A 25929-nucleotide genomic window follows, 5' to 3' on the forward strand; every position below is an offset into this window, starting at 1 on the left:
AATGCCAAAAATGTGTGGTTCATGCCATGAAGACTATACAACACCGAAAACGCTCAACTTTTAAAACTACTGATCAGGGACTTGTGATCAAGATTTAACAACACAATTACATTGAAATGCATTAAAAAAATGAATGCCAGTTCTTCGTCTTCCCCCAGTTAATACATCCGGCATCTGCCAAATAGGTTCTGCACAAAGAGGTACTTTCAAGCTGTATCATGAAAAATTATGTGGCTGCTTTTTTGTGTTTCACTGCGCACAATAGCAAGAGTAGAGGCCTCTAAGAACATTAGAGGTCCATCCGCGCATTTGCTTTCTCAGTGTGCCTGCAGTGCAGCCTTGGTCTCTTAAGTGCAAGACAACGTAGGGCTTTACAGAGATGCCTTTGAGAGAGCAGGTAATTGTCCCAATGAACTGCTGCATGCTTCTTCGATACCTGCACCTACTGTCAGCAATGTGACATTGGCCTGGCTTGACCAGCTTTAACTTTGACTAGTTCATGAGTACCCTGAACAGACGTTCGCAGTACTTTGCATGTGAATATATGACTGCAACTCAGTAATACTTACCCTGGTAATAAATAAGCAAGCAAAGTCTCCAGCCTTCTGGCTTGCGACTCAGTCGTTATGTTGACATTTTGATGCGCAATAAAAACTGTCAAAAGTAGCACCTCTTTGAATATTCTAACTCCACTTTGCATTAACAGAGAAGGCTGCTCTTCACAGTTGTGCAGCTGCATAGGAGCTTGGGACCTTTGGCCAAGGCCTTGGTTTCATAAAATTAATCTTTTGGCGTATTTACATAGCTGTGACATCTGCTCACTACAATTATTTTCATCTCTATCTACGCTCTGGTGTGTTGTTTCTACACTGGTCCCAGAGGGCCTATAGATAACTCCGCATGTAGTGTGAATCTTTTACTGTAATCTAATGTAACTTAGCATAACCCATTCCTTACACGAGGGTCCAGCACTTTGTCCAAGGAGCCATTTAACATATGCTGGTAAATGAGACACAGGAATCCATCATCTAAACACCAGCCCTGTAGCTTCAGAATATTCTCATGGCAGCATCTGGAAACAAAACGAAACAGTTTAGTAAAAAATAACTTGAAGAATGTGAGCACACAAGGGCGAGAACCTATTCAGACACAAATCAGAAGTGGAAACCTTGATAGACAGCTTATTGTGAACCAGGAAGCCAGGCACGTGAATGGATGTATGATGTATACCGGTATAATTTCTCCTCATCTACCTCACGTTTAAGACCTTGTTGCACCAAACACCTGCAGTTCTTGTGTTGTCATTCCAATAGTAAAACCTTTTTCAGATGTGGAAACATGTAAGTGAAATAAACGTGCATGATCCCTATAGGCCACATAAGACCGTGGCGTTCTTACAGTTCATCACTTCCAGTAAATATCTGGGCTCAAAATGAATGAAGGCTCTGTTTTGAAATTTCAGGGGTGTGACAGTGCATACTGGTTGGGAGTTCTGGGGAAGTGTATGTGTGTAATGCTTATCATGGGATTTTCAGTAATATTTAAATTCTGTGTCTACTATCCTTGCTACCTTACCCACGATATCATAGGGTCCGTAGGCATATTGCCACCATCTCTGTGCATTCTACCCCAGTCATTAAATATTCGAAGCCCCAGGTGTGCCTGAACAACAGCTCTTCAGTTCTAGACGCTTGCCTTTGAGAGATCTCAACACAGAGAGCCTCAGTCTTAATAGAACTCCTAACATTCAATTGTATGTGGTTTAAGCAGTTCAAACACAGACCCGTGTACTGAGGATCTTGGGTCCAAAGGTCAACCAAAAGGTTTTGGTTTCCACTCGGGATGTCCACAAAGCACAGATTTCAAGTTTGAATGGCAGTCGCATCATCATCAGAATCCCCCCACCCTCCCTTGATGATGCTATCTGGGACAAAGATTAGCTCCTCTTAGCTAATGCACATGTAGCATTAGCCCTGCTGGACCATGAGAAAAGCATCACTCTAATGAACCGTTTCTCACTAGCTACATTACCAGCACTACAAGGACCTGCACATGCTGCTAGAGCTTAGCAGGAAACATCGCCATTACTTGAAGCTAGGCTTTGGTAGCCACTTTTACTCGTTCATTGGGTAAGTTATAGTTTCATGTTGGGGTGTTGTGTACGACTCTTCTAAAAGTTGCCCCTTTGACATTTTAAAGATGATTTTACATCTTCTTCATACTCCATGCAGTGAAGATGATCTGATAACGGGGAACATTGATGGACTTCCGACTAGAAATCTTTTTTTCCTTTTGCACTCCTTCTTGAAGAGACTTAACATTCTTTTTTAGGCTCAGGAAAGTGACATTATATAGTTAGAGCAGAATAGGAAACTTTGGCGATTATGGTTGGGTTGGCATTGCGATTTTTGTACACACTGCAGGCATCTCTAGGCATGAACTCTAATGAAAGACGAAGCTTTAGCATTGTGGTTTGGTAACTTCCATGTTTAAACTTCTTTGACCTTGAAGTTAGTGCTTCATGCTTACATTTTAGGACACAGATATCCTCAAGATATAAATTATCCTCACCATTTGCCATTTTTTAGTTTGTACAAAAAGTCTCGGTTTTTGCAACTTTTGGTTTTGATTTTGAGGCTGCGCCCTACCCTAATTCGCTACTAGGAAAATGTAATTTTTTTCTTTTAAATGTTTTTTTAAATGTTCTGTCGCAGGTGTTAACCAACTAGTTCAGGCAAATACCGTGGTTACATCTAAGAAGGGTTTGGCTTTTACTCTGCAGATTTAGCTATAGCAGAAAAGGTATGAGGATTACAATATTCTAGCAGAGGCCTGACTTTACATTAGCACCCACTTAACTACTCCCAGAATCGCCAAACAAAAGGTTGTTGAACTTCACTAAAATGGCAGACAGCCCTACTTCAGGTAATTCACAAACTCCAGGATTGCCTTGCAGATTACTGTAAACTATGCATTTTGAGGATCTTGCTTCTGCCTCCATGCCTCCCAGTCCCTGGGCCTCTTTCCACAACGGCATCCAAGCACCTAACCATTCTATGTATAACCTGGTGGAAATTAATAATCTGTTATAAGAACAAGGTGTGATGGTTGAGGTCCATGGCTTGTCTGCAGGCTGTATGTAGAACGGAGTGTCACCACTGGTGATCCAAGGAGTTGGGCGCAGAGCAGATTCTTTTCTGCAAAGTTCAGATCAAACATCAGCAAAATTGTATGCGTGGAGAAATTGTATTTTATGAGATGAATACTGAAAAATATTGTCCACGCAAAGAATACAGCACGATGATACTTATTTTTCAGGATTCTAAAGTAAATCTTTGAGAGCATTCTTTGTACTTGCCTGATGGCTAAAAGTTTTCATTCATGCAGGGTTTCTCCTATTTGAGAGAGTACTATGCATTCCAAATCGTGCAACCAACAGAGGATACAACTAATTGCATATTGTTGCCTCACTGCATTTTCTACAGAATTTCAAGTAACTGTACTGCACATTTCGAGGATGACATCCTAAAACCAGTTCTCTTTTTCTAGAATAGTATGACACCTTTGACAAAATCTCCTGTGAGTGAAAGGAAAGGAATATATTTTCTGCCGAGGGTGGCTGAATGAGATGGTTGATCCTAGAATATACCTGAAGGGCATAGCGTCTTGCTAGTTTTACCTGGCTAGAATTATCTTCACTTTTTTCTCAACTAGCGTTTTGTAGCAGTAGTTGCAGTTCAAAACAAAGCACAGTCTCAAAGTACATACAAAAATACAGGATGCCTCTAGCTCTCTTCAGGAAGGAAGACAATTTGTTTTTCTTCATTCAACAGGAATATTTTGGTTGTACAATGACATCTTCATTAATTAGTTTCTTCTTTTGCAACACACCATTTTATGTTCTTTTGTTTTAGTAATCCAAATGTGTGTGTGAGCCTGCAGGATCTTTGTCTGTATCCTTCCTCCCTCCCTCTTGCAACGCCTCTCAAATTTTTCATACATACTGTGCCATGTATCACATCTATTTACATCTCCAAGAGAAAGGTTTCTTCACACACTCATGGTCAGATTAAGTCCTTGATGTTTTTCTTATGGCTAATGATGCTACAAAACCCAATCAATTGTTTTAGTTTCTACTGTGCTGTCCATGCAATTTGACCAAATCAAGAGCATACTCATAGACAAGGGCTATCCCTACAAGAAATAAAATAGATATTGCTGATTTGTCTGAGGAGGTCTGTCATTACAGCACATGTTATGAGTGACTGCAGAGAGGATAGTCTTCTGTTTCTTCTATTGTACTTTAGTTTCTTGATTCTCATCTATGGCAGAGCAGACTCGGAAGTTAGTCTTGCTGCTCGTGGGTTCAGGTTAAATTGAAGGTTTGCATTGTTTGCCATCTCAATGTAGTTGGTTTTCTCCTGGCTTACTCACGGCTTTTAGCTGGTTATAAGCTTGTTTTTCTATTCAGTGTTTCTGAATATAATGATGAAACTATGATGAGGAATAAAAGGCCACCCGCTTTGGGTAATTCCATGAAGTCCCCCTTCCTACCCAGCAGCGTTAGAGGAGTAGATAATGAGTTAGTGAGGGAGATCTTTTCTCCTTCTGGCCCTTGAAAAGTAATGAGAACCAATTATCACTGTGTTTAATCCTGGGTAGCCCTAGGGTGAGAGTATCAAAACGTATCTCTGATGAGGCCACTGCTTATCTTGGCTCCTTTCCTGTATTTTCCTTTCTTGAGGAGAAATTAAAAACGTGTTTTATAAGTATATTGTACTCTACATGATACAGCCCCGGAATGTAGTGATGTGTTCTCAGATACATTGTACGTATTCCAGATAAAATAATTGTGACATTTGCACGTTTGTGAAATTTGTACTGAAATGTTTGTAAGTGTAACTTTCTATAATTTTTCAATAAAATAACAAGTTTTGTTATATCCATGGGGTAAACAATGTTAGTATATGCAAGATATTCAGTTGTGACGGAGGTCTTTTACTTTGAGATAAATTTATCAGATGTCTCGCTAACGGGTGGAGATACTAAGTGTTTACGAACTGAATGAAGATGCCCATAATGAAGAATTTGGACTGTAGCCACGTGAGGGCATGTTTTCATAAAAAACACTGCCATTTTTTTAAGTCTCAGATCAGTCTTTTCATTGTAATTTTCAGTTCCCAGCATGTGCCATAATGTTTGCATAGCATGTTTATAGGCGTTTTTACACAACAAAGTGGTGACATCAGATGAGAACAAACACTACTTCAGATATCTCTACATAGGAACGTACCGTGAACAAATCTGAACTTCTGCATGGAAAAACATTTGCATACATCTCTGGCGGGAGATTTGAGAGTCCTATTAAAAAACAAATAATAATAAGTTTGAGCATAGCATTTTTTTTTTTACTTGGCTATACAGAATTTATCAAAATACAAGATTAGTTTAGCTACCACTTAGATGACATGTATTCATTGATTTACATTTTTAGAACAGCTATGTGCCATTCGATGTGCTTTGGGGAGGTGGTACACAAGGCAAGTAATTTGAATGTTATAAGAAACACCAGGGAGTCTACTGTATTAAAGCAAGCGGTGCAGTTGTCCAGTCCTTTAGCAGGTCCTCCTCATATTTCAGGAATTGTAAATGTTAAGAAGTATCAACCCTGCAGAAGAAAAATCCTGTGCAGTCTGTACACCGATCACGTTGTATGCGGTTGTTAGAGGGTGGTTCTAGATGTCGGACATAGAAATAAATCATGTCAAACGTGAACGATTGTTTGCTTATCTCATTAAAATGTGTATTTAGAACGGAGCACTGTTTTGTTGGTTAACAAAAACACTGTTCAGCAGAAAAACACCCCAAGGGGAGAACGTGCGCTTTACAAACAGACATGTTATGTAACATGGTTTTCCTACAGCAAAAAAACATGGCTCAATATCTGGAAGCAGTAAGGCACATTAAAGGTTTACATCCTTTCAGATGGTTTAATCAGACATTTCAGAACAGCTTCTGAGGACCACACCAGCTAGAATACTTACTAGATCCATCTCCCTACTAAGATAGGGATATACTGAAATTAGTTGAATGATGAGAAAGGTGCATGCATGCCTTTTATTTTGCAGATAAAGCTTCTAAAAATCACAGTGCCAAGGCTAGTTTCCTATTTAATTATCTGTTGTTGCAGGTCTTGTGCATTCAGTGGTTCAGATGTGAAACAGACAGCCTGCACCTAAGAGCATCTTTAACACGGATGACAAAGGAAAGGCTCTAGACTCTTCTCGCTGAAATGACTTGCAGTGGATTTATGACATTGGATGGTCTCATATACTAGGTTCCCTCTGTGAACCGAGTACCCAGTGAGTGGGGTCCAATTATGCTCCCACTGTGGTCAAGTTGGACATGGTCTGCACATGTGGACTTAGTGCAGCTGGAATGACAGTCAGAACCTGGTGCTCCATCATCCCCACAACATTAACAGACTATGTGAATAGTGTAGCCTTTACTTAAGCGTAGAAGCAAGTGGCCAGTCAGCTAATGAGCCATGGTAATGTCATTGATTCTGAAGTGGGTGGATGTGTTCATGATGTCTGGTAATCTAGGGGGTCATAAAAGAATAGATGGCCACCGGCCACTGTCTGATCAGTGTTACACTCTGTCTACCATTGCTGATGATTCAGAACCAGTACCAGCCAATCAACTATCAGTAGGAGGGAGCATCAGTGATCAATCAGATAGCATTGAAGCAAATACTGCAGAGGCTAGTGACAATCAAAAAGAGGAGTTGTGGTGAAAGTCTGAGTTATAGCTTGCTACTAGTGGCAGAACTAAATCCTCAGGGATTAGAGACATATCAGTTTGGTGCCCATACTGACGTTCTTCACACACGTCTGTGGCACGTAAGCTGCCAAAGACATTATAGTATGATGTTTTAAGTAGGTTTTGTTGCTTACAAGCATCAACTGAGCTGGGTGGGTGGTATACAATGGGAAATTGGTAGCTTGAAGATAATAAAAGGTGGTTGGCTGAAACTGTTGAAGCTCAGAAGCAGGCACTGCATAAGACGTTTGGGCAATGGAGGATGATAGAAATTTTGTTACCAGAATCAACGTTGTGAACTTCGGTTTTCACTCTCCTATTTTTAGGTGCCATGCCTTTAACCCAAGGGCACTACACCATCCAGCCATGGTCCCCATGATCAGAGGCAGACACTGTGACCGGCATATCATAAAATCTGCAACAAATCTATTAATCTTCAGAAGACACAGTAGACTTTCTGTTGGATATGACTGGACTGAACTGTGTAGGGCAGATGCTGAACATCTGGAAGTATGGTCAATGTGTAATGTTAATTCTTCCCTTATCAAATACATTTAGTCCAAGGAACAGGCGTTGCACAAGCACATCTTGTCTAAAGGAGTCTTGTGAGGCCTGGGACACTTAGAGTAATGTGGTTGTGGTTTACCAGCATTACAGCTGCGAATTGCAGTCCTTTTCCCCCTCATGTTGGTTGTCTCACGAAACAGCAATAAACCTTGGTGTTGTGAAGTGCACTGAAAAAATATGCAATTGAAATAGATTTTAAAAAGAAGTGCCTACCCTGTTAGTATAGTCAGATCGAAAAAAAAATCCCCAGCAGTCTTCATAATAAATAGTGAAAGCAGCTGTCAATTTAGCAGCCACAAAGGTTCTTAAAATGGTATTCCTCAACCAAATGAATGAATGCATCAGGCTACATTTAGCGCCTACATGATGTACCAGCAGGGAAGCTGGAAATGTATATCCTGTTTCCTTGACTGATAGTCACGTCGCACATAACAATAAACTTTGGTCTGGTGAAGTGTGGAAACACTTACATTCCAAATGGCATTTTTCATTTAAAATGCATTATTTTGCAAATAATGCCACTAAAAGAAAATGCTCACTGTCTGCAGAAAATTGTGTTTATTTCTGTTCTTTTGCCAAACCCATCCCACATAGCTTTAGGTCAAATGAAAGGAGTGTGAGGCCAAAGGTATAAATGTATCATACGCTTTCTGCAAAATATTTGAATGTATTTGGAGAATACTTATATTTTTCTGCAGGTATCCTGAGGTGTCTGAACTACTGGATGCAAAGATCTGTTCCCCTACAACATTGGTTGTAGGTGACCCCTGGGAGGTCCGCAAGGCCTCCTTAAGGGGTCTGCAGTTGTTTTGCAAAACTTAATATTAAAATGAATACATTAATTTGCTTAGGCCAGTGATCTCCGGCTTACAGTAATGACTCAATGGGCGTGGGAAGGGAGACCTGGATTCCAGTAATGATTTAGTGGGGGACCACATAAATCAAAATGTTAAGAACCGCTGCCCTACAACCTTTTTGGCTAAGTCATCTGAAAAAGCGGATTCATTTTGTTTCCTATGATGTTAATCTGTTTCCTCCTACCCTATTCTTTGACAAGAACTGGAAATAGGCAGGTGCAGTAATTTCTCATGTAAAGATTTCGGTTATATTGTATTCTACCAAACTTAAAAAAACAGAACTGAATTACGTTGCTGAATCACAAAGAAAAAACGATCTATAAAACGTAAGCTATATTTACGTGGAACTTGAGGGAAAGTGAGGAATGTGATTTAGGAATAGTAAAATATAAAAAACAAGTAGCACTAGCTACTTGCATTGCTCATCGGAAACTGTAAAGCAGCACCATGCTTAAGGATCCAAAGAGATGGGGATGACTTGCGAAACAGACGTTTCAGATACCTAAATTATCCAATGCAGTATAATATATAGTGTTCTTTGTTGACTTCTCAGGGAAAAGTGAAAACAAGCACATAGTCAACTTAAAATGTCAGCCTTTTCCCTATGTGCCACCGGCAAGGATGAAAATTGGTATACTATAGCTGAGTCTTCTCCCCAACTGCAGTTTAAATTATGTCCATAACTTTCATGATTCGTAAAATATGAAGCAAAATGCACAGGGTTAATTGTTGACCTCAGAGCAAAACTCTGAAACAAATGTGGAGTCAACCTAATAAGAATCAGAAGTCAAAATATACCACCAACTTGCCTGTCGAACATCTTTTATACTAAAATGGAGGCTAACTTCAGCATTCCTGGGAAACAGAAATCAATAACAAAGAGAACTGTAAAGTATTAAGAGACCACAGCACTACAACCTGTGTTTTAGTAGCTTTGTTAACATCGTAACTCAGCCAAACTCCATATAATTGGGAATTTACAGCTGTAAAGAACCTTACTAAAGAAACCCATTAAGAAGTGTAACACTCATTTCAGTGACTACAACCAATCCTTTTTGAATATCATCCCCTTGCAACCTAAAAATACTAAATTTCCTCTAGCTAATTGATTAACCTCACCAAAGATCTGCTTGAAGTTAGTACCTCAATTTCCCACTCTTGATCATACCAAACTCCTTTCCATTTTAATCTACTACAAATAAACTGGAATGAGTGCATTAAATGGTTTGCTTGAGTGCACAAGACTAATTCCAATAACTAAGAACATTAGACTAACTACTTACCTTGGGTTTTGGAACAGCGTGCTGTCTGGCATAAAGAGCTGCAGTGTCTCATCAGGGGTAGTAGGTGATATATAAATCTAATTTTGAATCACATTTCATGAACAATAATAGATAAGGCTTGCTAGACTTCAGTATCTAATTTTCCTGCCCGTAGCATGTAGAGAAGAGAGGAAACATTTCAATGTTTCGCCACTGTGACACCCCTGAAAGTGGATCATGTTGAAAGTGAAACAAAGCATGTTTTAACTATTTGAAATCGTACGTTATAACTATTCAACAAATTAAAAGAGAATACTAATGACAGCAAGGGAATACTTCATACAAAATGCATGGTTTAGAAACTACAAGTTAAAATGTTTGAAATAGCTATTATTGCCCCACAGATAGACCTACCCCTCAGAACAGAGTCCCCAACTTTGTCTATAATGAGAGCTAGTTCTGCCTAAGGAAAGTCATATGAAAATACACATTTTATCACTGTACAATAGTGCCCACATCTGTTAACAATACACTTATAACCACCCAAAGATTTCAGACTGGGTTACCAGCAGATGATACTCCAGTGATGAATATAAATGATTTATTCCACAAGAATAGACTGGCATGGCAGGAAGCAACAAGCAAGGCATGCTACCTCAGTCAGTTCCCCAAGTACATATCCTTGTACATTCCATTTACCTCCTAACTTTCCAAAATTCGGAAACTACAGGGGTTAACTAAGACAACATTAGGTATATGTGTGCAACAATACAACACATCCCCACTTAGGAAATAATAAAGAACAACAAAAAAACAAAACCATTAGAAAACAAATACATAGAACCATGCTATAAAATATTAAATGTTAGAATTCTACATTACACACATAATCTTTAAACTTTGTTGGTTTGACGATCTTCCTTCCAAGCCTATCAGTTGTACCATCATTAGATGAGGATACTTTATCTCTGGATTAGGAGGAACAACCCCCTGTTCCTCTTGAACCCCTTGGGTCCTTGCACTTCCACTCACATAATAATCTTCACTAGAACTTAACTTCTCTTTTATTACATAGCCCAGCAACCTATCCAAATATTTACTTCCTGATCCTGAAGTGGGACCATTCAATCTTGCAACACCTTTCCCTTTATATGTGGAAATACGACTAAGATGCCACACTCTCCCATCACTCAGCAATACAGAATTACATAAGACCTTCACTACGTTTAAAGGATGGTAACATTTCACATTAGTTTTCTTTTTAACACCAAGCATCTTAACTCTCACCAAATCTCCAAACTGTATGTTAACATGTTTGCAATTGTATGTACAATCCTAAAACTTTTAAGAACGTTTTATGCTGTAGTAAAATTCTTCTTAATTAATTCCAGCGTCCATTCACTTTTTCTATCCTCATACATCCAACCTACAGTGTCCTTCCTTAATAGGATTCTACCTCTCATAGGTTTAGATAGACTGTAACCCAGAGATACACACGCTGTATTCCTGTAAGCCCATACAGTTCTCCATACTTCCCTCCTCCAAGGCAACTTTGCTTTGCATGCCAATTGTATTGTGTTTTTTAGTGTCCTGTTGAAGTGTTCCAACAGCACCATTACCTGCAGGGTGAAATAACAAAGTAGTACTGCATACAATGCCATTCCTTTTTAAATAGGCCATAAATATATCCAAATTGAATTGGGGCCAATTATCTGCTAAGATAATTTTGAGTAGACCTTCCCCCAAGAAATATTTGACCAGGGAGTTCACTATTGCTTGAGAATCTGCGCTAGAAACAATATTGATTTCTGGTCATTTAGCAAAGTGTTCCACAATCACAAAAACATACCTGGGTACCTCATTCTCATAGATAGGTCCCGTAATGTCCAGGCCAATTCTCTCCCACCACATTTCTGAGCTCTTAATTAGACATAGGGGAGGTTAAACGTTATTAAAGTTCTCTCGTAGGGGATCTCCATTGATAGTCATAAGCATTTGAAGAGTTTTGCCCACATGCGGTATCCCGGAGCACTTCTTTACATAGTCTCTTCTTAAGTGTAGATGTTCGCCTTGCTTCAGGAAGGCCTGCAGAGACACTTCAGAAATAACATAATATGCAGCCTAGGCAAACAGGCTACAGTGGTGTAATTCTTCAGATTATACTTAGAAAAAAGGGTTAAAAACACCCTTATAAATGTATAATTTGAGGTAAATGTTTACACCAGACCTCAAATCTCCTTCACAAACCCTTTTTCTGGCAAAGTAGGTGATGAAGAATAGAAAGGCAGTGTAGCCCCATAGGCTGCTATTATGTGAGTGGAAAATAATGACTGTGCCTTTAAGGCTGCAGAGACCACCAGTATCCCATCATGCTCAGCAGGTGGCAGTTGCCTTAGTATTTTTTTCCCGTACCTGGTGACAGAATCCTGGAGCACTGAACTCGGCCTTTTAGGCTTTTTTTCCCCTCAAAATTCACTTGTGAAGTCTCATTTAAATTGGTTCATTCAACATTTTTTTAATCAGTCTCTTTCATCCTGACACTATTTTTCTGACAGGAGTTTGAGACTTTTTTTTTTTTACTTTTATCATGTCTTCCCTGTTTGACAAGTGTCTACCATAGACATCGTTCCAGGCGCTCATCTTCTTCCAGGTGATCCCGACGTCATGGTCATCGTTCTCGAACAAGGACAACCTCTAGACATCACTGACGACATACAACATCTTCAACAAGAAGATACTCACAGACTTTGACTGATTCACTCCAACCTCGCATCTTACCAGTGGACAACATATCCACCTTCCAGGAGGTGTTGGTAAGGGGAGCAGCTAAGTTAAATATACAGATGTTAGTTCCTACACCTACAACATCTGTCATCTAAGAGATGCTCCATCAAAGATCGGAGTCAAGACCGCTGCTTCCACTAGTACCAGAACTACCAGAATTTGGCATGGAGTTTTTCCTCACTCAAGCAACCACCAAAGCAGCTCATTCAAGGCTCCAAAAAAATATAGGCCTCCAGAACAAGATTCACTGTTCCTAAGAGTAGATCCACCTCCTGATTTGCTAGTCATCCTGCCTGCAAAGAAGTTTCACGCCACAGCTCCTGCTTCTTCTGTACCTCCTGATAAGGAGAGCAGAAAACTGGATTCCTTAGGGCGCAAGGTGTGTAATACAGCTGCGACAATCATGAAGGGTTCCAGTGCCACCGCCCTCATGGGTAGATGCGATAGAGTGCTCTGGGACTCTATCCAGCAATTTACAGATGACCTCCCTAGCGATAGGAGACAAAACTTTCAGAAAATAGTAAACAAAGGGCTCATGGTGTCCAACCAAATAATTGGTGCTGCAGCAGGAATACTGTCATGGTATTGCCTTGAGACGTCACTCTTGGCTCTGACGCACCTCTTTAAAGTCTGATTCACAACAACGGATCCTAAACCTTCCATTTTCAGGATCTCCCACCCTCTTTGGCAGCCACATGGACGACGAAATGGCTCGCATGAAGACGGATATGGAAACGCTAAGGGCGGTCGGCCTTAAAAGGAAAAAACAAAGGCTTTACCATTGCCGTTTTTACCCTCAGACAGGTCAAAGCCCTCATTAGTACGGAGGATGCCAGCAGACGCAACAGTGGCGACCTTTCCAGCAACAACACCAGCAAAGACATTCTAGAGGGCAACCTTCGCAGCAACCCACCCAAGGTGGAAAAACAACAGCAGGGAAAAAAACAATGAACCTTCACATTCCTCCTCTTCTGTTACCCACTCTGGTAGGGAGAAGCATCTTGCCCTATCAGACAGAGTGGCAAAAAAAATCACAAAAGATTCCTGGGTGCTCAATATTGTTCAGAATGGATATTCTCTCAGATTCAAACGTCCTCCCCTGACCATACTGTCCAAACATCATTTGCCCATGCTTCGGAAGGAAGTCAATATCTTGCTTCAGAATAATGCAGTGGAGGTCGTTCCCCACAAACATTGGGGAACAGGAATCTATTCCAGATATTTTCCAGTGAAGAAAAAAAAAACATGAATAAGTACAGACCCATTCTGGACTTAAAAACAGCCAAAAAATAGATTCAAAAGGAAAAGTTTTGAATGTTGGCATTACATCAGATTTACCCTTCAACTGCGTCATGGGGAATTGGCTCTGTTTTATCGACCTTCAGGACGCATATTTCCAAATACCCATTGCAAACAAACACCACCAGTTCCAGAGGTTTGTAGTAGGGCAGGACCACTATCATTACCAAGTTCTGCAGTTTGGCCTCAAATCATCACCCAGAATCTTCTCCAAGTGCATGGAGGTAGTGGCTGCACATCTCAGGAGGCAGTGAGTTTTTGTTTTTTCCCAACTAGACGATTGGCTGATCAAAGCTTCGACCTCACAAGAAACCCAGCTTCAACTGGACTTGCAAAGTGCTTCAGCAGTTGGGTCTATACATCAATCACAGCAAATACATCTATAAACCAGTGCAGTAGTTAGGATCCATTTCCCCACCATAGAGACAAAAGTGTCTCCAGAGGAGAAACTTCCATTGATCCGTCAGAAATGTCACACTCTAATGAGAGACTCCTATCCCACAGTGAGATCAGTTTCCTCTCCACATGTACCTTCCTCACTCTGAATGCATGCCTTCACACGTGTCCCATTCAGGGACGAATGTCTTGAGGATCAGTGGGATCAAGCAACAGGAAGCTGGGAGGACAAGATCTTTCGCTCACCACACGTGAAACAGTCTCTGACCTGGTGGTGCTCTGGAACCAATCTTCTTCAAGGAGTACCTTTCCACCAACAACCACAACCCAAACCATAGCTACTCGCCCATATGTATCATTTCCAAATACAAGGCAAATGGTCTCCGAGGGAAATTACATATCATATCATATCAACCTCCTCGACCTCAGGACAGTCCATCTGGCAGTCAAAGTGTTTTACCCATCCTTCAGGACCCAATCCCTGCTTGTTCAGATGGACAACACAACCACCATGTACTACCTCAACAAGCAGGGAGGGACAAGGTCCAGACCTTTGTCCCACGAAGCCCAAACAATTTCGAAATGGCTCATAGCCAGAAACCTGCGGATTATGGCGACACCTCTCCCAGGTGTGCAAAATGTGCAGGACCTTGGAAGAAAAACACAAATGGGTCCTCCACGACAAAGTCATCAAAGACATTTTCAGTCTATGGGGTTCACCACACATCGACTTGTTCGACACTGCAGAAAACAAAAAATGCCAGGACTTCCAACCAGGGACTCTGGGGAATTCCTGTTAGAAATAGGGTCTCTAGTTGGCAGTCAGTTTGCACCCTGTCCAAGTAGGGATCCTCACTCTAGTCGGGATAAGGGAGATACCCTCTCAGATAACCCCTGCTCACCCCCCTTGGTAGCTCGGCACGAGCAGTCAGGCTTAACTCAGAAGCAGTTTGTAAAGCATTTTCACATAACACACAGTAACACAGTGAAGACACTACAAAAGGACACTACACCAGTTTTAGAAAAAATAGCAAATATTTATCTATATAGAACAATAAAAATCCAACATACAATAAATAAGAAACGAATTTAGCAAGAATTACTTAGAAAGACAGTTCCTTGAAGTCAAAAGCTCTGTCTGGGGCTATCACGGCGTCGTGAACAACAGTTCAGGACGGCCGCCGCATCGCAGGCCAGCTACGGTGTCGGGAAAACCCGCAAACAGTACCTTGGAAATGCAGGACATCGTGATCTTCGCGATGATGTCCGGAGAGCAGTGTCGCTGGCGTTGTAGTATCGGTTCCAGAGGTTGGTGCGGGGTCATTGGGCCCTTGAGTCACAAGCGCTGAGAGTCGAACTCAGGCTGATGAAGTCAGGAGCGCTGGTGTGGATGGCGTCGGGGCTGCAGTGTGAAGTGGGACAATGCGACATTCGGGGCCCACAGGTCACAATGCACGCAGCGGCTTGGTGACAGCGTCCAGCGGAGTCAGTGAAACCAGGGCTGCGGTGTAAAGCGGGCCGGTGCAACATGCAGTGTCACCAGGTCACAGTGCAGGCAGTGTCATCCTCATTGCTAAGGCGCGGTCGGCGGTAGGCCCAAGTTGGCCATGCGGTGCGGGACGGGCTCTGAGTGTCGTCTACAGGTCACGCCTACAGGGACGCCCGGTGACGACACTGGAGTCTATGGTGCTGGCGGGATAGTGCTTCGTGTGCCTCACAAGCGGTGTCCACAGGCCATGGTGCAGGCATCGGCGCCAGTGTCAGCAGTAGCTGCAGCGTTGGGGATGCCCAGGCTGGGGTGTGAGCAAGGTGGTGCCAGAGTGCAGGGGTCACGGTGCACACAGCGGCCCGGTGTCTGCATCGGTGAGACCAGGGTAGCAGTGTGAAGCGGGGTGGTACGTTTCTGTGCAGTGTCAGCTGGTCGCAGTGCAGGCCAGTGGCGTCATAGCAGTTGTTTTTCTTCTTGAACAGAACACACAGTTCCCAGTGCTGCCAACAGATGAAACTGAAGTCTTTGGTATTCCTGATACTTCCAACAGGAGGCAAGCTCTACTCCAAGCCCCTGGAGAACTCTCTCAAGCAAGATACACAGCAAAGTTCACCCTTTGCTGTGTGTGCTTTGCTGGGTTGGCCTGCAGTTGCCTTAAATGAGAGCAAAGAGTTAGTACTCCTCCTTGGCAGAGGTTCCTCTTGATCCAGAAAGATTCTACCAGTCTAGGGTTTTGGGTACACTACTTATTCCCCTTTCTGCCTTTGAAGTAGGCAAACTTCAAAAGAAAGTCTCTGTTGTTGACAAGATCCTACCTTGCCCAGGCCTGGCCCCAGACACACACCAGGGGTCAGAGACTGCATTGTGTGAGGGCAGGTACAGCCCTTTCAGGTGTAAGCGACCACTCCTCCCTCCACTCTAGCCCACAGTCCATCAGGATATGCAGGCTACACTCCAGTATCCTTTGTGTCACTGTCTAGTGGAGATTCACAAACAGCCCAACTGTCAGTCTGACCCAGACGTGGAATACACAAGCAGGCAGAGGCACAGAATGGTTAAGCAAGAAAATGCCCACAGTGGCATTTTCAAACTCACAATCTAAAAACCAACTTTACCAACAGATGTATTTTCAAATTGTGATTTCACAGACCGCAAACTCCAGATTTCTATCTGCTCTCAAAGGGAAACTGCACTTTAATGATATTCAAAGGCAGCCCCCATGTTAACCTATGAGAGAGAAAGGCCTTGCAACAGTGAAAAAACGAATTTGGCAGTACTTCACTGTTAGTGTCACGTAGGCTCTCATTATTCTAATGAGACTACTGGATTTAGGCGTCGGAATCACTTGCATTGTGGGTTACTGAGTCTGAACCCACTACATGTGACACCTATCAGCCTAACTCCAAGTTTTATTCTGGCTAACCAGCAGTGCCTCATCTCTAGCCAAGAGCAGGGATGATTGGGCTGCCGAGTGCATGACTCAATTGACTCGTTATGGAAATTGTGGTCCCTCAGATCACATCCGTTTCTCTCATTTACATTAGTCTCACATATACAAGGACAATCAAAGGCAGTATATGTTTCAATAAGGTTTTAATGAAGCAACTGCATCTCAGAAAATAAAGCATGTACTGCAATAACCAGGACAATAAAGCAATACAGGATTAAAATAGTGACGAGGAGAGTAAAGATTAAAACTAATGCTACCATATTGTCACTAGAATCGTTAAAATTATTTCTACCTAGGCCATGTTAGAGCACAGCATGTTAAGCTGTAGTTCTTAGTTCTGCCCTTCAGGTTCTCCTGGGAAGATATCATGCCTCATACCTGAGCAAAAGGCATGTAGTCTACATAAGCAGCTGTAGCGAAGCGTTCAGCATACAGTTGCGGTCTTCTGCCTGGAATCTCTCTCTAACACAGAGGTCTTCAAACTGGTGGGTGTGCCCCCCTAGGGGGGCCTCAAGTGATCCTGGGGGGGGCACGAGGTTCCGGCCAAAAGAAGTATTGCACAGATAAGTGTGTTTTTTAAAGCAGAAACATGTTATTGCACTTTTAAAAAGGTAACCGTAGTTAACTGCAATGTTTAAATACGTCTGACATATTTAAACATTGCCATCTTTATAAAAACGTTGTGAAAAATTCTGAGGTGGGGCCCAATGATTTTTATATTTCAACTGGGGGGCGCAGCATTAAAAAGTTTGGAGATCACTGCTCTAATGTTTATGGACAGAGAAGTGTTTTTATCATAAAACAGCTGGTGTTCTGAGAAAATGTCCCAGTGTATGGTTCTGTATGTTTCTATGGACACTGGAATAAAGCATTACCACATTTTCCGGCAACCTATCTTACTGCAGCCTAGAGAAAAGCACAGAGGGAAAGAAATGTCTTGTTTAAGAACGCAGTGCTGACCTAGGCAAAGAACAGCTAGATAGAAAAAATAAAACAAGACTGCAAATGTGGCTATGTTAAAATAATAAACAAAGCTGAATAAAATATATCTAGGTTAAAGTGCACAGAGGAAGGCCTAGTGTGCTAAAATAATGTGTATGGAGCTATAACTAAAAAGGCTACACAACATTAGGACATGTAAAACACATCAGTACTTGTCCCACCTTTAACATACACTTCACCCTGCCCCTGGGGCTTACTAGTGCCTACCTTATGGGTGCCTTATATGTACAAAAAAGGGAAGGTTTGGACCTCACAAGTGGGCAGACTTGCCAGGTCGAATTGGCAGTTTAAAACTGCACACACAGACATTGCAGTGGCAGGTCTGAGACATGTTCACAGGGCTACTCATGTGGGTAGCACAATCAGTGCTGTGGGCCCACTAGCAGCATTTTATTTACATGGCCTGGGCACCTCTACTGCACTTTACTAGGAGCTTACCATTAAATCATATATGCCAGTCATGGATAAACCAATCAACAGTACAAGCACTTGCAATTTAGCACTGGTTAGAAGTGGTAAAGTGCGCAGAGACAATAAACCAGCAAAAACAAAGTCCAGTATACCATAAAAACAGGAGATGAGAAGGCAAAAGACAGGGGAGACACGCCAAAAGCTGCCAGATCTAACAATGCCCTATGGATCGACTGGTCAGGCAAGTTTCTCTACGCCTTTCCTCCATTCCCTTTGATCCCGGAAGTCCTCCTCAAGCTGTCCCGCTCAAGAGCCAGACTCATCCTGGTAGCCCCGGAGTAGCCACGTCACTGGTGGTTCACGGACCTCCTTCACCGGTCGCAGCATCCACATCTCAAACTGCCATGCAGTTTGGACCTGCTGACAAAATTAGGAGGACAGATGGTCCACCCCAATCTCTCCTCTTTTAATTTGGCAGCATTGCTCCTGAGCTAGTGCAATGTGGACACTTAAATCTGCTACAGGACTGTATGAATATTCTTGAAGCTAAACGGCCATCAAGCTGTACAGCCTATGCCTTCAAGTGAAAGAGGTTCTGAATTTTGTGATCTTTCAAGAACATAGGGCCACATGTATCAAGCGTTTTTCCATTTGCAAACGGTGCGAATCGCAAAATGTGTCGGGTTTGCGAATGCAAAAATGCCTTTCACAATGTATGAAAGGCATTCTCTGTGCAATTTGAAGGAATCGCTAAAATAGCGATTCTTTAAAACTGTGACCCCATTTAGAGAATTGCAAATTGTGATTCTTCAAATAGGAAATCGCAAATAGAGAATTCCTATTTGCGATTTCCAAAGCACATGTATCAAGCATTTCCAAAATGTGAATTGGGCATTTAGGAAATGCAATTACCACCAAATCCAATTTGGTGGTAAGCATGTGCAAATTTTAAAAATGCATTACAAATGCATTTTTAAAATTGACATGTAGCGCACACATGCCCCTAAAACATGTCTGTAAAAAAAAATTGGGGGTGCATCAGAGGGGGGCTTAGGTCCCCAGCACCCTGGGATTTGCATTTCCTAATTTGCTAATTCCTAACTGGCCCAACGGGTTGAATGGGGTTGCATTCTCTATTTGCGATTCAGTAATAGCATTTGCAAATTTTAATAAATCGCTATTACCGAATCACAAAATTCATACATACCATTTTGCATTTCTTAAAATTTGCTATTTAAGAAATGCAAATCGTTTTTTTTTTATACATCTTGACCATAGATCCTACATCTTGCCAGGAGGAAGCCATCCTTCCGTATCTCCTCTGTCTGCCAAAATATGGCTTACAGTTTTCATCCATAAAAGTGTATTTGGCGACTCTTACTGTCTCCCGTAAATGTCCTTCACAAACCTCTTTTTTCAAGATCCCAGTAATTAAAGATTTCCTGTGGGGTTAAAAAAGGTTTTCCCTCCCATCAGATGCCCTTCCCCTCACCGGGAACTTAATGTAGGCCTTTCACCAATGCAAGAACCTTTTGAATCTATCCATAAGGCATCTCTGCAGCATCTATCTTGGAAAGCAGCTTTCCTCATTGCTATTTCATCAGCTCTTAGAATTAGCGAAATCCAGGCCTTGTGTGCTCATGAACCCTCTACAGTTTTCCATTCTAAGGTAGTTCTCAGAACTCATTCAAAATTTCTTACCAAAGTCATTTTGGATTTTCACGTCAATCAAACTATTTCTTTACCCACTTTTTTTCAGAATCCTTCTACTCCAGTAGAGAGAACACTTCACTCCCTGGATGTAAGAAGGTTCTTGAGGTTTTACCTAGATAAGACACGTGACCTGCGCAGATCAGACCAGCTTTTTGTTATCTATGGTCCTGTCCATACAAGTTTTCCCACTTCCAAACAGCCCATCATAGGCTGGATAGTATCTTGAACACTTTTCTGATACTAAAAGGCTAACAAACATTTATCAGCAAAACATAAGGCCCATTCTACAAGAGGCAAAGCGGCTAAAACTGCTTTGATGAAGAATGTCCCTACTGCTGAAATTTTTAAGGCAGGTACATGGAGATCTGTTCACACATTCACCAAACACTACTGTTTGGACTTCGATGCTAGGGCAGATGCTCAAGTAGGACAAGCTTCCCTCAGGAATTTATTTGCCTAGTCTGATCTTTCCTCTATACTTTGCGCCACCTTTATTGGGGATGGGCTTGCTATTCTATTCAAATGCTTATGACTATCAACGGAAATCCCCTATAAGAGAAAGATTAGTTTCTTACCTGTAACTCCAGTTCTCTTGTACGGGAATCTCAGCTGACGTTATAAGCAACCCTCCCTCCTTCCCAGTAGACGGAACAGAGAATAGTATTGGAATTACTGATCACTGCTGATTATTGTCAAAAAGAACAGAGGCAACTGCCACCTACGGAGCACGATGGGGATACTGGTGGTCTCAGCCTTAAAGGCACAGTCACTATTTTCCACTAACATAATAGCAGCCTATAGGGCTACACTGCCTTTCTATTCTTCATCTCTTACTTTGCCACAAAAAGGGTTGTGAAGGAGATTTGGGGTCTGGTGTAAACATTTACCTCAAATTATACATTTATAGGGGAGTTTCGACCCTTTTTTCGAAGTATAATCTAAAGAATTACACAACTGTAGCCTGTTTGCCTAAGCTGTATATTATCTTATTTTGTAAGTATCTCTGCAGGCCTTCCTGAAGCAAGGCAAACATCTACACTTAAGAACAGACTATGTAAAGAAGTGCTCTGGGATACCACACGTGGGCAGAACAATTGAAATGCTTATGACTTCAACAAAGATTCCCCTATGAGAGAACTGGAGTTACAGGTAAGAAACTATTCCTTTTTTCTGAATCATCCATTGTGCTTTGCACGCGTGGGTTCTGATCCCACCCTCGTCGCCCCTTTTGTAGTAAGGATGTAACTCTACTGATTAATTTGAATAATTAAATCCACAAGAAGAAAACCCCAGTACGGCAGAAAGCAACTAACAAGGGCTGCTGCCACAGTCAGTGCCCCAAGTACAAATCATTTTACATTCCATTTACCTCATAACGTTCTAATACTCTGTAACCACGGGTGTATACAATATTAACTATGTGTCTGCAACATCACAACAGTTTTTCATTTTTGTTATAAGGACTGTGATGGTCACATAGAGCTTACCAGAAAATAAGGTGGTCAGTGTAGGAAATGAGCTGAAAACCAGGTTGTCAGTTCAAGAGAGTCAAAGAGCTTTTGTCATCTTCTGTCCATGCGTCTTTCCTAAGCCCCAGCTTTACAAGACCATGCAGTCTCTCTCTCCAGGCGTACCACCCTTAGAAGTAATTATTATTACTGTTTCATAAATGCAACAGACACCTAGGAAAACTAGTACTGGCAAAGCCAATAGTTCTTGTCTTTTGGCTTTGCCAGTGCAAATCTATTTCCAATTCTTTTTTGCTGATGCCATTCAGCAAAAACAAAAAATGGCTAGAACCAATTAATTAAACCACAAAGGATGACCATGCATGAGTCTTGAATGCCTTATTACATGTCATTCTACAGCAGCCACAGCGTCACGAAGAATGCGTGTGCATGCCTTCTCTTGCATTTCCATAACGTGGAGGCCATTTTTTTTTCTTTACTGTTCAAAGATGGATGCTCATCTTTGAACAGTAAATTAAAAAAACGAAATAATAAAAAGTAAGCAAAGCAGTTTTTGTAGAAAGGCGAAGCCTAACAGTAAATTGCAGCAGGCAGACACACTTCCCCAACCCCAACCCCACACACACAAAAAAAAGAATTAAAAGAAATGTATCAGGAGCAACCATGAAGCTGGGTGAGCGGTAGAGAGAGTGGCGGGAGCAGGAGGGAAAGCAACTGAGTGGGTAGGGGAGAAATACAAAAAGAAATAGAAAAAGGCAGAAAACTTGAGAGGGGTGAGCAAATCAACAGACGATATGGGGTGAGGGGAACAACAAGGAGAGTGGGTAGGGTGTGGAGAAGTAAACATTTAGTTCTCAGAATGTAAGCAGTGAAAAGATACAGGTCATCTAATAAATAAGATGTAAAGTAAATATGTCCCCTGTTAAGGATAAATACAAAAATAGGAAGGAAGCCATTAAACAAGAATGAAGCAAATGAGATTGACAAGACAGCCAACCACTGATGAGTAATGCATTGACCTACAGTGCACAGTAAGTATTTGTGTTGTCCACATTCTTCAACAACAGACAGAAAACGTAAACAGTACAAAAAAATCCAAAAATAATTGTGAAACTCATTTTGAATACCATCATAAGTAGACTTTGCACATCTTTTCCGCCCAACCTTGCCATTACACAAGAAAGTAGTCATTTTCAATGCCGTTTGGCCAATTTAGTAAGAAACTCTTCTGACATAATTGATGCATTAAAGACATGTATCGTTAATGGATTACACAGTACAGGAAATTATGCAGAGCTTGCCTCCTTCAATTTTTTAATGACGTAGTCTTGCTGCCCTTCTTGACCACTGTAGACGTCTGCAAATCTACCACTACTGATTTTATTCTCTTCACTGAAGCGGTTTGTTGCACTTTTCACCTCCTCCTTGGTCCACAGCAGGTGGCAACCTGGGAGCACAGGATTAGTTTCTTGTTGAGGGCTGCAGACACTGTTCTGTGAGAGGAGTTAAGAACAGAAATCATGGTCACAGGTTAGAAAATGTTATGCACTTTTAATAGTAGTTTCCATGTTTCAGACGTTCATGTAGAGTGAAATTGCTTGGTAGAAAATTGTATGCCACTTTCACCTTGAAATGTGGGAACATTTTCAACTTTGTGGGAAGGCCATTTCTCTGCATCTCAGTTCCAAGTGTATGAGGTTGATATCTAACTCCAAATCCACCTGGGCAGCCAAAAAGAGCAATAGGACAACATCACTTCCTATCTGAAACAGGTGGATGAAGAAGTGCTACCTCAGTCTATAGGGTACAAAAACTGCAATCATCAAAGATGCCGTATGTGACAGTCTTCCATTCCATTAGCCAGAGCAAAGTGGAGCTACAAGGCCCAAGACAAGCAGCAAAAAGCTCCAGAATATAGCTTGATGCAAAACATTCTTTTGAACAACTATTCACACCAGTGATTACAAAGTACAAGTTCTACTTTCTGTTGCTTGGAAAGATGCTTCCACTGCTTAAGCTACCACACTGCATTGAATAGGTCAGGAACATGATTTTGTCGAGGCTATTACTGCAACCCTCCTATGTAAGTGCCAAAGACAAAAAAATCCCAAAATATGGATAACGCAAAACCAAGTAGCGAGACCTTATCATAAACTAAATAAGCTCATATCACTCTGCTTTCAAAGCCTATACACATCTTCAAATCAAGGACAGGCCATGGCCAAAAAAAAGCCTTCTGAATGTAATAACTAACTCTACACCTAGACACAAAAGAAGGTCCAGTAAAGCAAGCCTGCTTAGATAGGCCAGATTTAACACCAACCCATATAGGCAGCTATGGAATAGCCAGAAGCCGAGATCTACCCAATCTGGATTTATTTATTAAAAAATTGAAGACTGTAATCTTCAAAGAGAACCTATCCCCCCCGTTCCCCCTCCAAATAAGGTACAACTCGACTGCACTGAAGATTATATTTACAATACTCCACTGCTTTGGACTTCCCTGTACCTGAAGGATCTTTCAAAAGTGACTTGTGCTTCACAAACAGGTGACATTCAGAGTCTAACATATGAAAGGTGGGACTCCATTATAATATTCTTGTATAGCATTCATGGTCTTTTACTAACCAAGGTTAGCATCAATAAAATGTAGTAAATACCACTTTCTGTATCCTAAGCCTATGTTATTCCAGAGTGGATCTTGCATGATGCCTTCAAGTTATAAATTCTAATTATTATTAATCAAATGTATAAAGTGCAGCGCTGGCACTAATTACACAGGGAGCAGGGAAAGTAGACTCCTGAATGAAGAGTCAGGGAGTATAGCCATGGTTTTAGGACTTTCATGAAGGCCAGCGGTTCCCTAATAGAGCAAAAAAGAAGGGGAAAGACGGTTCTAGAGTTGAGCAACTTGTCCCGAAAAAGCACAACCATCTGTTCATACCTTTTTAAACCTACGAAATGTAAGCATTGGCTATTTGCAGAGTTCTCTTAGAGAGGCAGCATTGAAATGTGTGCTGTAAAAACAAATGCCCAACCTGATAGATAGCTCTGTGTACAATACAAAGAGACTTGAGCATCACTGTCTTGGGTAAGGGTAGCCAATGTAAAGAATTCAAAGTCGCTAAGGATCTTACTTCTGTCAGTTGAGTATGTTCTTCTCATAAGGTAGAAAAGGACTCCCCACCCCTTACGTAGAGTTCCACACATGATCAAGAAACAATGTCACAATTAATCCATGCCCCTCATTTATAATTTAATAGTTTACTTTGACATGCAACTTGCCCAAAATGAATGCAGTGTCTTGGATGTGAACACTAATTCAATAGTTTCTTAATGATCTTTTAGAGTGATGGGGCGTAATATTATCCCTTTAACAGAATGAGTGGATTTTGGAAGGTCCCCACTGAAAGAAATAGTGTATTTTACAGCGATATTTACACATACGTTTGTTAAAGGACAGACTCTAAAAGGATGCTCTTGAAATATTTAGTTACCTTTGTGGTGTACCAAGCAAAACTAACCCACTGTATGAGTGCTGCAAATGTATTTTACAGCACAATATCAATACAACGTGCTTAAACAGTCATAATAGTTCAAAATTTTACTTTGGTTTGCCATAACATCTACCTACAAACTGCCTTGTGTCTGTGGTCAAACCGTAGTTCAGCCCTGCCCACTTCCCTTGACGTTACTGTAGTATTCAACGCTCTTGTCATTGATGGCTGGAGGGCTGACAAGCACTGGCAGTTATCATGAACATATAAAAACAAGGCCTCCTGAAGGAATCATTTTAACAACAAAAAAACATCACAAAGTTAGTGGATAGTTAAATACACTATCCAACGCAAACTTTGTGTGGCTTGTCTTTGCTTAATTACACCTATAATTGAAATACACAATGACTTAGGCAAAGATTTAAGCAAGCCCTTCTTAAAGTGCAAGATAGGAATCTCACGTTTGGGAATGTAGTGGTCAATGTGTCAACCGTGGGTAAATACTAACTGTATAGGCCTGCCTGACGCCGACTTAACCAGCTACCTCCTGGCTAACGTTGTGCTAAGTTAGCACGGAGGCTTATGGTATTAAGAGACCTTTATGCAACCAATATGGAACATGGTCCATGAGATTAGGATGCACAATTATGTACACTACAGTTATTATTCAACCACTGTTCTCCAAGAGTGTTGCCTTTACATGAAGCTTCAGTAAAGAGGTCTCTAAAATAAAATATATCCGACACTTTGTTCAGAGAATGGTCACAAGTACTGCTTAGACGCCTGAAGACAAAAACATTAACACACTGACTACTGCGTTCTCCAATGAATGCACTTATAAATCATCTACTAAAATAAAGGACTTTGTTAAAATAAGTGTGTTTTATTTGAGTGGTGTCCACGTTGTCACC

The 25929-nt window shown here is 41.4% G+C and overlaps 1 protein-coding gene across 2 annotated transcripts in view; it reads right to left on the bottom strand.

Annotated features, from left to right (window-relative positions):
* The window catches only part of IRAK2 (interleukin 1 receptor associated kinase 2), a 277952-nt gene that overhangs the window by 175398 nt on the left and 76625 nt on the right, over positions 1 to 25929 (bottom strand). For both annotated transcript variants that reach the window (XM_069206326.1, XM_069206327.1), the window contains exons 5-7: positions 22823 to 23014; positions 5294 to 5361; positions 958 to 1072 (exon numbers count right to left, since the gene is read on the bottom strand). In XM_069206326.1, coding sequence (XP_069062427.1) covers positions 958 to 1072; positions 5294 to 5361; positions 22823 to 23014 — 375 coding nt within the window. The remainder of the gene's footprint in view (positions 1 to 957; positions 1073 to 5293; positions 5362 to 22822; positions 23015 to 25929) is intronic.

Source organism: Pleurodeles waltl, chromosome 9, assembly GCF_031143425.1.
Source record: "Pleurodeles waltl isolate 20211129_DDA chromosome 9, aPleWal1.hap1.20221129, whole genome shotgun sequence".
Lineage (NCBI taxonomy): Eukaryota > Metazoa > Chordata > Amphibia > Caudata > Salamandridae > Pleurodeles > Pleurodeles waltl.